This window comes from Sinocyclocheilus rhinocerous, unplaced genomic scaffold (genome assembly GCF_001515625.1).
Source record: "Sinocyclocheilus rhinocerous isolate Xijiao unplaced genomic scaffold, SAMN03320098_v1.1 scaffold1275, whole genome shotgun sequence".
NCBI classification, from domain to species: domain Eukaryota; kingdom Metazoa; phylum Chordata; class Actinopteri; order Cypriniformes; family Cyprinidae; genus Sinocyclocheilus; species Sinocyclocheilus rhinocerous.
Window position 1 is genome coordinate 640,887 of NW_015628268.1, and position 11,744 is coordinate 652,630.

The 11,744-nt window shown below is 35.2% G+C and overlaps 2 protein-coding genes across 2 annotated transcripts; one reads left to right on the plus strand and one right to left on the minus strand.

Moving 5' to 3' along the window:
* Positions 1-1,437: 1,437 nt before the first annotated feature.
* On the minus strand, positions 1,438-6,545 carry LOC107737262 (myelin and lymphocyte protein-like). Its single transcript, XM_016548728.1, has 5 exons — positions 6,456-6,545; positions 3,356-3,595; positions 2,264-2,437; positions 1,992-2,123; positions 1,438-1,772 (listed from the first exon to the last, which is right to left on the minus strand). Exons 2-5 carry the CDS (start codon positions 3,443-3,445, stop codon positions 1,698-1,700), a joined length of 471 nt encoding a protein of 156 aa, XP_016404214.1. The 5' UTR covers positions 3,446-3,595; positions 6,456-6,545; the 3' UTR covers positions 1,438-1,697.
* Positions 6,546-6,918: 373 nt separating this feature from the next.
* Positions 6,919-11,514, plus strand: LOC107737229 (transmembrane protein 246-like). Its single transcript, XM_016548688.1, has 2 exons — positions 6,919-7,064; positions 9,314-11,514. Exon 2 carries the CDS (start codon positions 9,490-9,492, stop codon positions 10,678-10,680), a length of 1,191 nt encoding a protein of 396 aa, XP_016404174.1. The 5' UTR covers positions 6,919-7,064; positions 9,314-9,489; the 3' UTR covers positions 10,681-11,514.
* Positions 11,515-11,744: the final 230 nt, after the last annotated feature.

Here is an 11,744-nt window from a genome sequence, read left to right on the forward strand (position 1 = left end):
GGAACAGAAAACTGTCTAAATTTCTGTTGAAAAATGATCTGTTGTGATTGATTTGTTTTGGTTTGAGTTCACAGAGTCACAAATATTGTATTTGTAAAAACTACAAGAGTTTTTATTTTTATTTATTTTTTATTAACCCCATATTTTCCACTCAAATTATTTTAATACGTTCCTCAGACCTAATATTTCTGTAATATTACTGAAGTTCTATCCCTGTATATATAATGATTTTATAATAATAATGCATAATCATATTGTTAACAACTAACTAAAAATTGTAAAAACAAATTACATTTTTTTACTAACATGTTGTTCCAAACCCATATTTCTTTCTTTCTTTTTTCAAATTCTCTTCATACAGTGCAAGTAAACAGTAACTGAATCTCTAACTAACATTTCCCTTCACGGACGTATGAAAGTCATATGGATTTGGAACAACATGAGGGTGAATTTTAATTTTTGAGTGAAATAGCCCTTTAATCCTCTTAAAATGTATAAAATATAAACTTATTATTAAAAAATATATATAGTTAATTTGTGTGCTTGTGCTTTCTTAAAGCAAATTACACTTATTTTTTATTATGTAATGCAATGGCATTCATACATTTGTAGGTGTGGATTTTGGGGCCTCCATAGAAATAATCATCTCATAGTATAATGCACCTGGATACTTGGGAGTCATTCCCCACCTGTCCGGCACTCATGAAATAAATATTTGAATATTAAATACATCACCTTAGAGGACTTAATTGTCCTCTGTCCTAGACATGTGTGAACTCAAACTCTCTCCTGTGAGTGTCCTACCCTAACCCATAATTCATTCCAAACCTTTGAAAAAACAGGTTAAACCTGATCTAAAAAAGCAAGAATGTCAGTTAAAAGCCAAAACAGACACACCACCTCACATGCTTTACAGGACAGAAAGACATACCAAAATAAACAGACGGAAACATACTTAATACAAATCCAAGCGCATGAAATGATACGATTACATGTACGCTTCCTTACCGGATTTAGTTTATTGTCATAACTTAACCTTGCTATATTATAAGCCTAGTGGACATTAAAATTGGTGGAAAGATCTATAGATTTTTAGGTTCTTTTTGACTTGCAAGCAACCTCCTAGCAGCCACATAGAACACCAGGACAACTGAATATCATCATGATAAAGACCACTCTGAAAGCCTTAGAAACTGTAAAGAATCCAACTATAACACCTTTACGGTGACAAGTTTTTGTTGTTGTTGTTTTGATGTTTTTATTTTATTTTATTAAATGTTAAGACCTAGCTTTATGGTACATTCACACTGGCAGAATGTTGTAAAAGCAGCAATTAGTTCCAGATCTTCCCTTCCTTTTATTCAGATGTAAAGGGTTATTTGCTGGTTTATAATGAAGCCCTAGGGACATTTATGTATCCAGTGCCACACCAAGAAATTATGCTCCACAGATTGTTTATTTTTCATACAATAATTTATACCTGAGGTAAGAATAGTTTACAAAAAGAAATTAGCAAAAGGTGGTTTTTAAAAAAATTTTTTATAGGAGAACATGAAAAGACGGGAAAGTCGATCTATTATCACATTAATTATTATTGATGCACTAAATGATACAGTAAATACCATTTGTTTGTGTAAACATTAGTTCAACAATTATACGTGATGTCAGATGAGTAAAGCGGGTTGAGGGCAGACGTTTCAGAAGGATTTCCATCTGATGGCTGAGAAAACGGTGTGGATGACATACAGCAAAGTGGTGAAAAAGGAAAACACCTGAAATTAAAAAGACATAAAAAGTCACCATACTTCAACAAGTAAAATGGGCAGCTGCTAGTTTAAAATGGCTTTTATTGGTGTAATCTAATGTAGTCAAGTTGATTTAATTATATGAAATCAGTTAATAAAACAATTGTTTTATTTGTTACCACATGAATCACATTTAGGTTACCTAAAAAGACATGTTTTTTATGATTTTTTACTATACGGACTCACCACAGCAGCTACATCCAGCTTGTAAGTAAGTGTGTCTTTTAAAGATCCTTGACTGAAAATAATGGTTACAAAAGCTAGAAGCACAGAAGCACTGAGATAGAGCAGCGCTGCAAATCCATGGTATGCTACATCCTGCAGAGAGAAAAGAAAATATACAAGAAAATAAGAAAATGTTCATTAGGAGAGAGGAATTAACAGATAGAAAGAGAAGTAGTTGAAGTAAAAAGAGAAGGTGGAAAGGGAATAGACAAAGAGAGAGATTATGAACTCACCGCGCTTGCCCAATAGCTTCTGTTTTGATGACACCCACAGGCAAAGACCAGCAACCAGAGGAATGTCATGATGAAACAGAAAATTGCCACAGAGATCACGTATGCCTGGGGATTGATGAACGTAGGATCGATTAACGTAGATGCAACCAGGCTCAACATCAGACCACCAAAGACCTGAGAGATGAACATAATGAAAGAAAATTTCACTTACAGAATCCCTCTTTATTCCTGAAGTTACAGAGCTTCCAGATAGTTGTACTTTTGTACAGGAAAATGTACTACATTTGCTACAAACCTATAAACAATTATTATAGAACTCTCCTACCCTAGTAAACATCTTTACAAATGAATTGTTTTAAAACTTTTCCTAAAATATTGAATCAAACTCAAAACATTGGATTAAAGAGAAAATAATGACAAAAAATGACACTTTCTGACATTTACCAGTTATGTTTTCCTGTTGAAAACTTTGGAAGATTACAGATTTGTGTATTTTTTTTATATTTATGTACAGTATGTATTTACTTAATTATAAATCAAATCACTTTAAATAATTTGGATTTAACAGTATAATCTTTGGACCATACTTTAATACTAATATTTTATATTATTAATTTTTTTTAGTAAATATTAGATTTTTAACTGATTATTAAAATAAATTCAAATAAATAAAGCAGCCAGTAATTGTTGCCAGTTAAACAAATAGGTACCACTTAGAGTAATTAACAAATATTATAAAATGTTTAACACATCAGTATTTTTTTTTTATTTATGTATAATTTACTTAAGCAATAATGAATCAAATCATTTTAAATAGGTTGTATTTAACAACATAAATTTGGATTGACACACTTTAATAATTTATGAGTATTAATTGCGTATTTTACGTTTTTTTAATATTTGTTTTTTAATATTTGCCAATTAAATAAATAGGTACCACTTGCTTAATTAACAAATATTGTATGTTTAACACATACGTTTTTGAATTTACCTTAAATAAATTACATAACAGCTTTTTGTTTCATAATGTTTCATAGTGACATTAATGAAAACAACATCAGTAAATTAATCAGTTAATTAAAATCAACTCACAAGCTCTGGAAGGTAGAGAATGTCAGGTATGGTGCAGAATATGGCCCCTCCGCGGGGCAGGTAGCCCATTTGTCCCGTATTGGTTGCCATGTGTGCACACCTGATTGACCTCTCTTCACAGGTAGAATGAATGTGCAGAAGTGCTGAAGATGTGTTTTATTAAAGAGGCTGACTGAGTGCTGGACAGACCTGTTCATCTTGATGCATTCCATGAAGACCCACCCTGCGCAATCGCTCCATCTGAGGATTGCTGTTTTATTTACTTGCTGGGCTTTGTGTGACAAAGTCAACACTTGTTTACAAATTTCTACAGCAACCGAAGCTCATTAATTTTTGACAGTGTTGTTGGTTGTTGGCAACAACAACTTTATTTATTGTTTTATGATAAAACAACATATTGTATTCAACAACATATTATATTGTTATTCTAAATCTGTTTCTCTTTTCGAGGTGGTGACATATTTGATAAATACATGTAAACACAAAATATGGGGAAAAGAAACTGAGCAGAAAACAGTATATTTTATACAGTGGACCAATAAAATGTATAAAAATTTGGGACCAAAACCAAACACTTTGACCTGACCATGTTTTGCTTAAGTGTTATCTGACATTATCAAGATGGATTTGTTCTGACACAGTTTAACTCTGAGTTCTTGTCATATATTATTACCATTTTCTAAACCATAGCGAATAAACTGTGATAATGTGTGAAATGTTGAAGGTGTCTGAAATAAATTTTGGTTTGACTGTATATATATATATATATATATATATGTGTGTGTGTGTGTGTGTGTGTACACTTTTGTAGGTATATATACTTTCTAATTTGCCCTTTTGTTGTGGCTATGCACCTTTTGACATTTTGTAAGGCTATTAGCAAAATGAAACGTGATGGAAAATATGTTCTTTCCCTGACAGTACAGGTGATGAGAAGTCGATCTGGTTAGATTTCCTTGTGTTTAACTAGAACACAGGTGAACATTGTACGTGTCAGAGCATGACTCCGGATTTAGTTTCATAGACATTTTTGAGCGATGAATGAGATATTTCTTGCAATCCTAGTAAGGTTTAATTCTTCGCACTGTATAAATATAATCAAGCTCTAATATTGCATCATGTTTAGTTTAAGGTGACCAGACGTCCCCGTTTTCTGGGGACAGTCCCGGTTTTTGGTGTCCTGTCCCCGACTGAAGCTGTCCACGGAAATGTCCCCGTTTTACAGCACATTCAAAACAGCCCCGCAAATACACTGTAAAAAGCCCAGCCATATAATCTGCTGGTTTCCAGATCAATGTAGTGATTATTTTCACAGACAGAGGGGCTGCAACCCCCAATCATTAATTGGTTGTGCACGGCTACTTTAGAACGTAACCAGGGGCCAGTTGCATAGACACTGTGCTAAGACTGAGTCTTAAGAACTAGTTTGACCAACTAGCAGTTAGATAATCAGTCTCACATTTCTGATTAAAATTGGGCTAATCTACATATTTGTAACCGACTTTAAACAGTTATGAGCAGTCTAGAAGAAAACAAATTAGACGGCTACCTTTTTAAGACTAGTCTAAGCAGTTTATGCAACAGGCCCCTGGACGAGAGCAGGGCCTTTGTTATAATCAATTATCAAATTATCAAAAGAGACACCGTTATCAGTTTCAAGGTAGCCATATACAAACTATTCATGTTAAATCAAAGTAAAACTATATACTGTTAATATAACTGCTTGAAGAGGGTGCTGGATTGTTTTGCACACAATTATAAAGTTCACAAAAGTTCCGCTGTGGGTGAAAAATACACCCTGATGTGAATAATAATAATAAAAATAATAATAATAATCAAATAGGCAATTACATATGCAACAATTACATTTGCAGACAGCACATACTTTGTGTTCAAAATAAGCCTAAAATGTTAGATAATTAGTGATAGATAAGATACATTTCCAAAAGTACAAACATTTTAAAGTTAAAAAGTTATTATTATATTACACAGTATATTAACAGAATTTGTTTTAATAAAAAAAAAAATAGTACAATTAGAAAGTGTTAATTTTTTGTAGTTTTATTTGTCACACATTCTCAGATCTATTTTGTTTTATTTTTGTAGTATGGTTTTGTAAAGTCATATTTTTGTTACAATATGCTACTGTTTTGATCTGTTTGTTATTTGCAATAGTTACTATTTACTATTTTTCATAGTGTGTGATTTTTGGTGAATTGTACAACTAGGGTCAATTTGACAAATATCATCGTTATTAAGTATAATCAGGGCCGTTTTAACCATAGGGCTAGGCGGGGCTGAAGCCCCGGGGCCCGAGCAAGGAGGGGGCCCGTGATTGGCTGTGGAGTAGATTGACTGGAGCGCCGATCGCCAAAGCCACCACGCCCCCCACTTGCTTTCCCGTAAATTCCATGCATTACCATTTGAAATTGAAACGTAAAGTCTGAATTTGGTTTACCAAAAAAAACATTATTTTAGCTGAAGTATTTGTATAATACCGTGTGCCTTTTACCCCATGCTGGTGAGCTTTTACCCCTTTTGCCACCTCATATATTTATACGATTTTTAAACAAAATAAACAACTTGATTATTACTATCAATTATACATTTTAGGTGCAGTGAATGGCACATTTTTTCTTAAGGTGGGCTTTTAGCCCCGTTGTACCCTATACATATATATATATATATATATATATATCATTATTGTGATGGGGGGTCCTGCAGTAAGTCATAGCCCCGGGGCCCAGTGCGGTCTTAATGCGGCCCTGAGTATAATAACAGTATATGGAACCCACAACAATTTAAAAACAAAAATATACATACAATTTATTGTCCCCGTTTTTTTCAGTTCATAGATAATAACAAGGGAGATTTCAATTATATTTTAACCACTGAATTAGGAAATTCTTTCCATTTGAGAAATCTGGTCACCTTAGTATAGTTCATATTAGAAGTGTCAGAGGTTTTCAAAGTTTTGAGTAGGTGATTTCTATTCTTTTTGTGCTTATTTAGGTTATTTAGTTTAAGCTTGTCCCGTCCACTGTGATGATGTTAGACAAAACATTTTAAGACTGAGAAACACCTTATGACTGTAACTTACATTTGATGGTCTGCTGATTTACAGGACAATCAACCACGAAACGTGTTTGTTCCCCTTTACTTATTGCACAGCTTACCTTCCTCCAACCTTCTAGTAAAGTCTGTCACGAATCTACCAAAAATCTCTCTTTTGCACATTTGATCTTGCCCTGCGCATCGGACGGCACACCGTCTTTAACCCCACCCTGCCATCTAGTGTCTGGTCTTGTAATTACATCACTTGATGGTGTTATCACGTGGGTTCTGTTACTTTGCTCAGCGCTGGTCATGATGCACCAATCGCAGTCGTTTTTGAGCTCTCGATAACGATATTTTAAATACGTCTGTCTCCTGTGAGACAAAACCGTCCTAAACATTTTATGCGATTCAGCTTTATGAGTGCATCTCCCTGAATGCACTCAATATGTTCTGCCCAATAAGAAACGGTTAACATTGTTTTCCTGTGAATTAAATGCGCGTTTGGTCCGTGTGCTACGGTAATACGGAAACGGCGTAACTGTTGATGTTTGGAACTGATTTGGGCTCATAGGTCGTCAGGCGTGATGTTTGACCTGTTACTTAGTTTCGGCTGCTGTCTTCTAGTCGTTGGGTGCTAAACATTCACATTCTGGTAGGAATGCTTAAATAGTTTTCATAATGCTGAATGCTTTGTTCCATTCATTATTATTTCACTTAACAGGTCTTTTGCAGACTGATAAATAATCTTCCGTGTTTGTTTTCTTTATGTAATAAGGTCATTCATATCGTTTATCGTTTATCAAGCATTCTACTGAAAGAAGGGGCATTCCACAAAATATATATTACGGTGACCGGGAGGGGACATGTTCGGTTCACTTAGTTTTGTCGTGGCCACGAGATACATTAAAGGGGTCATATGATGCTGCTAAAAAGAACATTATTTGGTGTATCCCTTACCATATTGTGATGCCCTGTCCGGCTGGAGCGACTAGACAAAAACATGGAACCCCATTATAAACGAGGCATGTTTAAACATAAAACCATGTCTGCATTTGTGATCGGAGAAAGGACAAACAACAAGTGCTACTCTACACTGCCCAAAAAACTTGTGTTTGAATCGTCAGTGGCAAATTCTTTAAATATTTAGGTAGGCGTGGCTGACTCTTAACTTTTATAAAGAATATCTCTTTGGATTTGAGACTTTAGTCTTTGCAACTTTACAGATCTTCTTTATGCACCAAGAGCTTGTAACACTCCAAAGAGAAAGGAAAAATTTTAATCGCATCATATGACCCCTTTAACTTGTGGGAATGTGATAAACTGTCGTGACCACAAGATCATTTTGTCGAGGTAACGACATCCTTATATCGATGTGAAGTCGTGACCTCGAGATCCTATGTTGAGGGAACAAGAACAACATCCATTTATAGTGGCCATGAGTTTAATACATAGGTCTTCAACCCTGCTCCTGGGGACCCACTGTCCTGCATAGTTTATTTCCAACCTGCTTCTGAACACCTGGCCTGTAACTTTTCAAGTGATCCTGAAGACCTTGATTAGCCAGTACAGGTGTGTTTGATTAGGGTTGGAGCTGAATTCTGCAGTGAAGTGGGTCCCCAGGAGCAGGGTTGGAGACCTACAATCATGGCCTAAAGTTTTGGCAGTGGCATACATTTTGTGTTTTGCAAAGTTTGCTGCTTCAGTATTTGTAGATTATTTTTCCACATGTTTCTATGGTATACTGAAAAACAATGATATGCATATCATAAGTTTTAAAGGCTTTTATTGGCTAAAAAATAATGAGTATTTACAGCGTTGACCCTTGTTATTCATAACCTCTGCAATCCGCTCTGGCATGCTGGATATTAGATTCTGGGCCAAATCCTGACTGATGGTGATCCATTCTTGCCTTATTAGTTCTCAGAGTTGATCACAATTTGTGGGCTTCTGCTTGTCCACTCGCATTTTGGGGACTGACCACAGGTTCTCTATGGGATTGAGATCCAGGGAGTTGCCTGGCCACAGATCCAAAATTTCAAACAAAATTTATGTCACTGCCAAAACTTTTGGCCATGACTGTATGGTTTAATGCGTAAACAAACCATAGCAACCTGGGATTATCATAGATGGATAAAACATTTATCCATCCCACAGTCTTTGTTAACTGATTGTGTCTTTTTATTTAATATTTGTATAGTATTATTATTAAACTGTAATATAATAATAATATTATGTTAACTGTTTAGGGCGATATTTTAATTTGTATTATATTTATTGTTGTATTTCCCCTTTCAATTCGTGTATCGCTTTACCTAATTAACGTTCTGTATAATTATTATTAATATGCTACCATATTTTTTGCAAATACTGTAAACGCCTGACAATTATGCCAATTAAAGTTTTGACTTTATGATTGTATTAACGCCGGTGTGTGACGATAAATGAACGTGTTGTGTTTTCATTTACAAATGATAAACGAATGATTCATTCCTCAACGAAACACTATAATATTATAATTGTAGTATATTAGTTAGCTGAAATAAAATGAAATATATGTTAAATTCAACCTTTAAACTGCACTTCCAGTAAAAATTCCAGTCAAACAGCTTAATCAAAGTTTTATTGGCATGTCTTCTTAATGAGCAGAAGAGACTTCTTTAAAAAAAAAAAAAAAAACTTTACAAATCTTACTGATCCCAAACTTTTTTATATTTGTGGAATGCCCCTTCTTTTAAAATGTCAAACTTTAAAAAAAGGTTTATTATACTGTAAAAATAATTTTTTCATAATTCAAAAGCTACCCACTGCGTGGAATAACCTATAATGTTTTGAGTAAAATTTTATGTATTATTTACAAAAAGAATGAGAGTATGACTCTGTGTGTATCACTCTTGTCTACAGATACAGGTCATATATGGAAACATCTTGAAAAGGCTCTCTAAAGTTCATAAGCTCATATGTGACAGTTTTTTACTGCTTGTCAGCTCAAATCTGTATCCCCTGTCCCTCCACCTGTGCTCAACACTGCATTGAACTGCCACAGAAGTGAATTGTGATCTCAATATAAACAGACACAGATGCCTCGATGGAGGACTTGTACCAGCAAACACTTTCATTGGTCAAGCCCAGTAGCTCAAGGGCTGCTTTTGTGTGTTTTAACCTTTGGAGTGATACTACCTATATGCTGTCATCGTCTCCTTTACTCATATTATTTTTTAAAGACTGTTTATCTTGATTCACTAAGTGATGCAGCACTACAAGAAAGCTACGCCAGAGGCCAGGAAGCTCTGCATTTCTGGGAAGCAGCAGCTTCTACGAAAAGCCTGAAAGACCCGTTGGAAACAGTTGCCAAGAATCCGGATCTCTTGGTCACTGTCGTGACAGCCAGGAGAGCAGAAGGGAGGGACTATCACTACCTGTTACAAGTTGCACAACAGCTCCATTCTCTCCTCAAAGCGTGTGGCGATAAACCATGTGCTGAGGTCATGCTCTGTGACGTCGAAAGCGGTCCCACTTTAAATGAGGATGCTTTGCTTTTGGAGAAACAGTTTTTGGTTCTTAGACGTTCTCCAGATGAAAGGTGGCAGAACAGAGACGTGGCCAACATCTTCGAGAAGGAGAAAAGAGATTATGTTTACTGTCTACGCAAAGGATGGGACCTGATGAGGCCGAAAAACGTTGTTGTCCTGGAGGATGATGCACTTCCCTTGACCGATTTTTTTCCATCGGTTAAAAACATACTGTCGCGGAGAGTTGCGCTTAATACTTTATACATAAAACTCTACCATCCAGAACGTCTGCAGAGATACTGGAATCCAGAGCCTTATCGCATTCTAGAATGGATGGGTCTCGGCCTGTTTGGGGCTACAATCCTCCTCCTGTTGTTATCTCACTATACACCTCTTTCTTTTACCTTCTCAGCTCTTCATTTTCTCTTTCTGGCTCTCTACGTAATGGCCGTGGCTGAGCTGGCAGGGAGGCACTATCTCCTGGAGATCAGACGGCTTTCACCTCAGCTGTATGCTGTGTGTCCAGCCACTGAATGCTGCACCCCTGCTATGCTTTATCCAGGTAACGCTTCCATTCGAGCTGCCGAATACCTGGACCAGGCCGTCTGTGCTCAGGGAAATGCGAAAGACATGGTGCTGTACAAGATAGCCAGATCGAGGCCAGGTGAGAAGGCACACAGTGTTGAACCCAATCTCATCAAGCATATTGGAGCTTACTCCTCCATCAGGACGAACCCCGTTCCACCAAGATTAATATGACATCAGATTGTTCTCATAGAACATGTCAAGTTAAATATAAAACATATTTCAGGCACGGTTTTAACATGTACTCACTGAGAAGTTAGACACAATAACACTTAGATTGGGGCCCAAAAATTGTCTATACTCACATACACTGATTTATTTGGATATAAATAACAAAAATAAAACCTAGAGAAGTTTTATATATGTGACCCCTTGTTTGCTGCAGCTTTGGACATCGATGCTTTAAGAATGTGATGTATTTTTATACACATTTCTATCTTGACTAAAGAATGGGATGTTTCAATTTTGCAGCCTTTACAATTTTATATATTTGATATTGATATATTATTATTATTATTATTATTACTTGCATCTGCTAGAATGATAATTATCTTTCATTAGTGAATTTCCTGGTTTCGTTTATATACCACATCAGCAATAAAATCATTTTATATTTCATGGCTGAAATGTAATTATGTTTAAAGAAATCATAGCAGGTTGTTTGCCAGAAAACTAGTTTTTAATCAAGTTTTGAGATTTACACCTAGAATGCTGCTTGTCTTTTAAAATAATGTTATCAACTTTTGTCTATTTACAGTGCATAAAAATGGATTTTTGCATCAGAAGGGAATTAATAGGGTTATGAAAATGACTTTATATCAACCATAAATTAATGGCAAGTTTGCCCAGTCAAAACACTTTAAAATTAAGATAAAAAATATCCCCAGATACTGATTTATTTACATTAAGAGAGAGAGAGAGAGAGAGAGAGAGATTGTTTGCATGGACTTGTATTGATCTCTCAATCTATGTAATTTATAGAAATCACTTTTGGTAGAAAATAAATATTATTTTAAATTTTACAGTTGTTGGTCTCTTTTTTTATATATATATACAGGCTTAATCATAACAGTCGTTGGGGTGTTTTCTTGAGCCTGTGGATCTTCTCCGCTATTTCCGCTGGATTCAGTCACATGACCGGTCAAAATACACAGCATTGCAAACTCTGTTTTAAGGAAATAGTATATTTAATTCTTATATATTTTCTTGGCAATTTATATTATTCGCTCCATAATTGT

Bases quoted from the DNA above. Each gene is read 5' to 3' on its own strand.
- LOC107737262 (XM_016548728.1), bottom strand. From the start codon at position 3,445: ATGGCAACCAATACGGGACAAATGGGCTACCTGCCCCGCGGAGGGGCC. The intron at 2,438-3,355 runs GTGAGTTGATTT...TTCATCTCTCAG, and splicing joins TTCTCTACCTTCCAGAGCTT to GTCTTTGGTGGTCTGATGTT. The intron at 2,124-2,263 runs GTGAGTTCATAA...TTCTCTCTGCAG, and splicing joins GAAGCTATTGGGCAAGCGCG to GATGTAGCATACCATGGATT.
- LOC107737229 (XM_016548688.1), top strand. From the start codon at position 9,490: ATGCCTCGATGGAGGACTTGTACCAGCAAACACTTTCATTGGTCAAGC.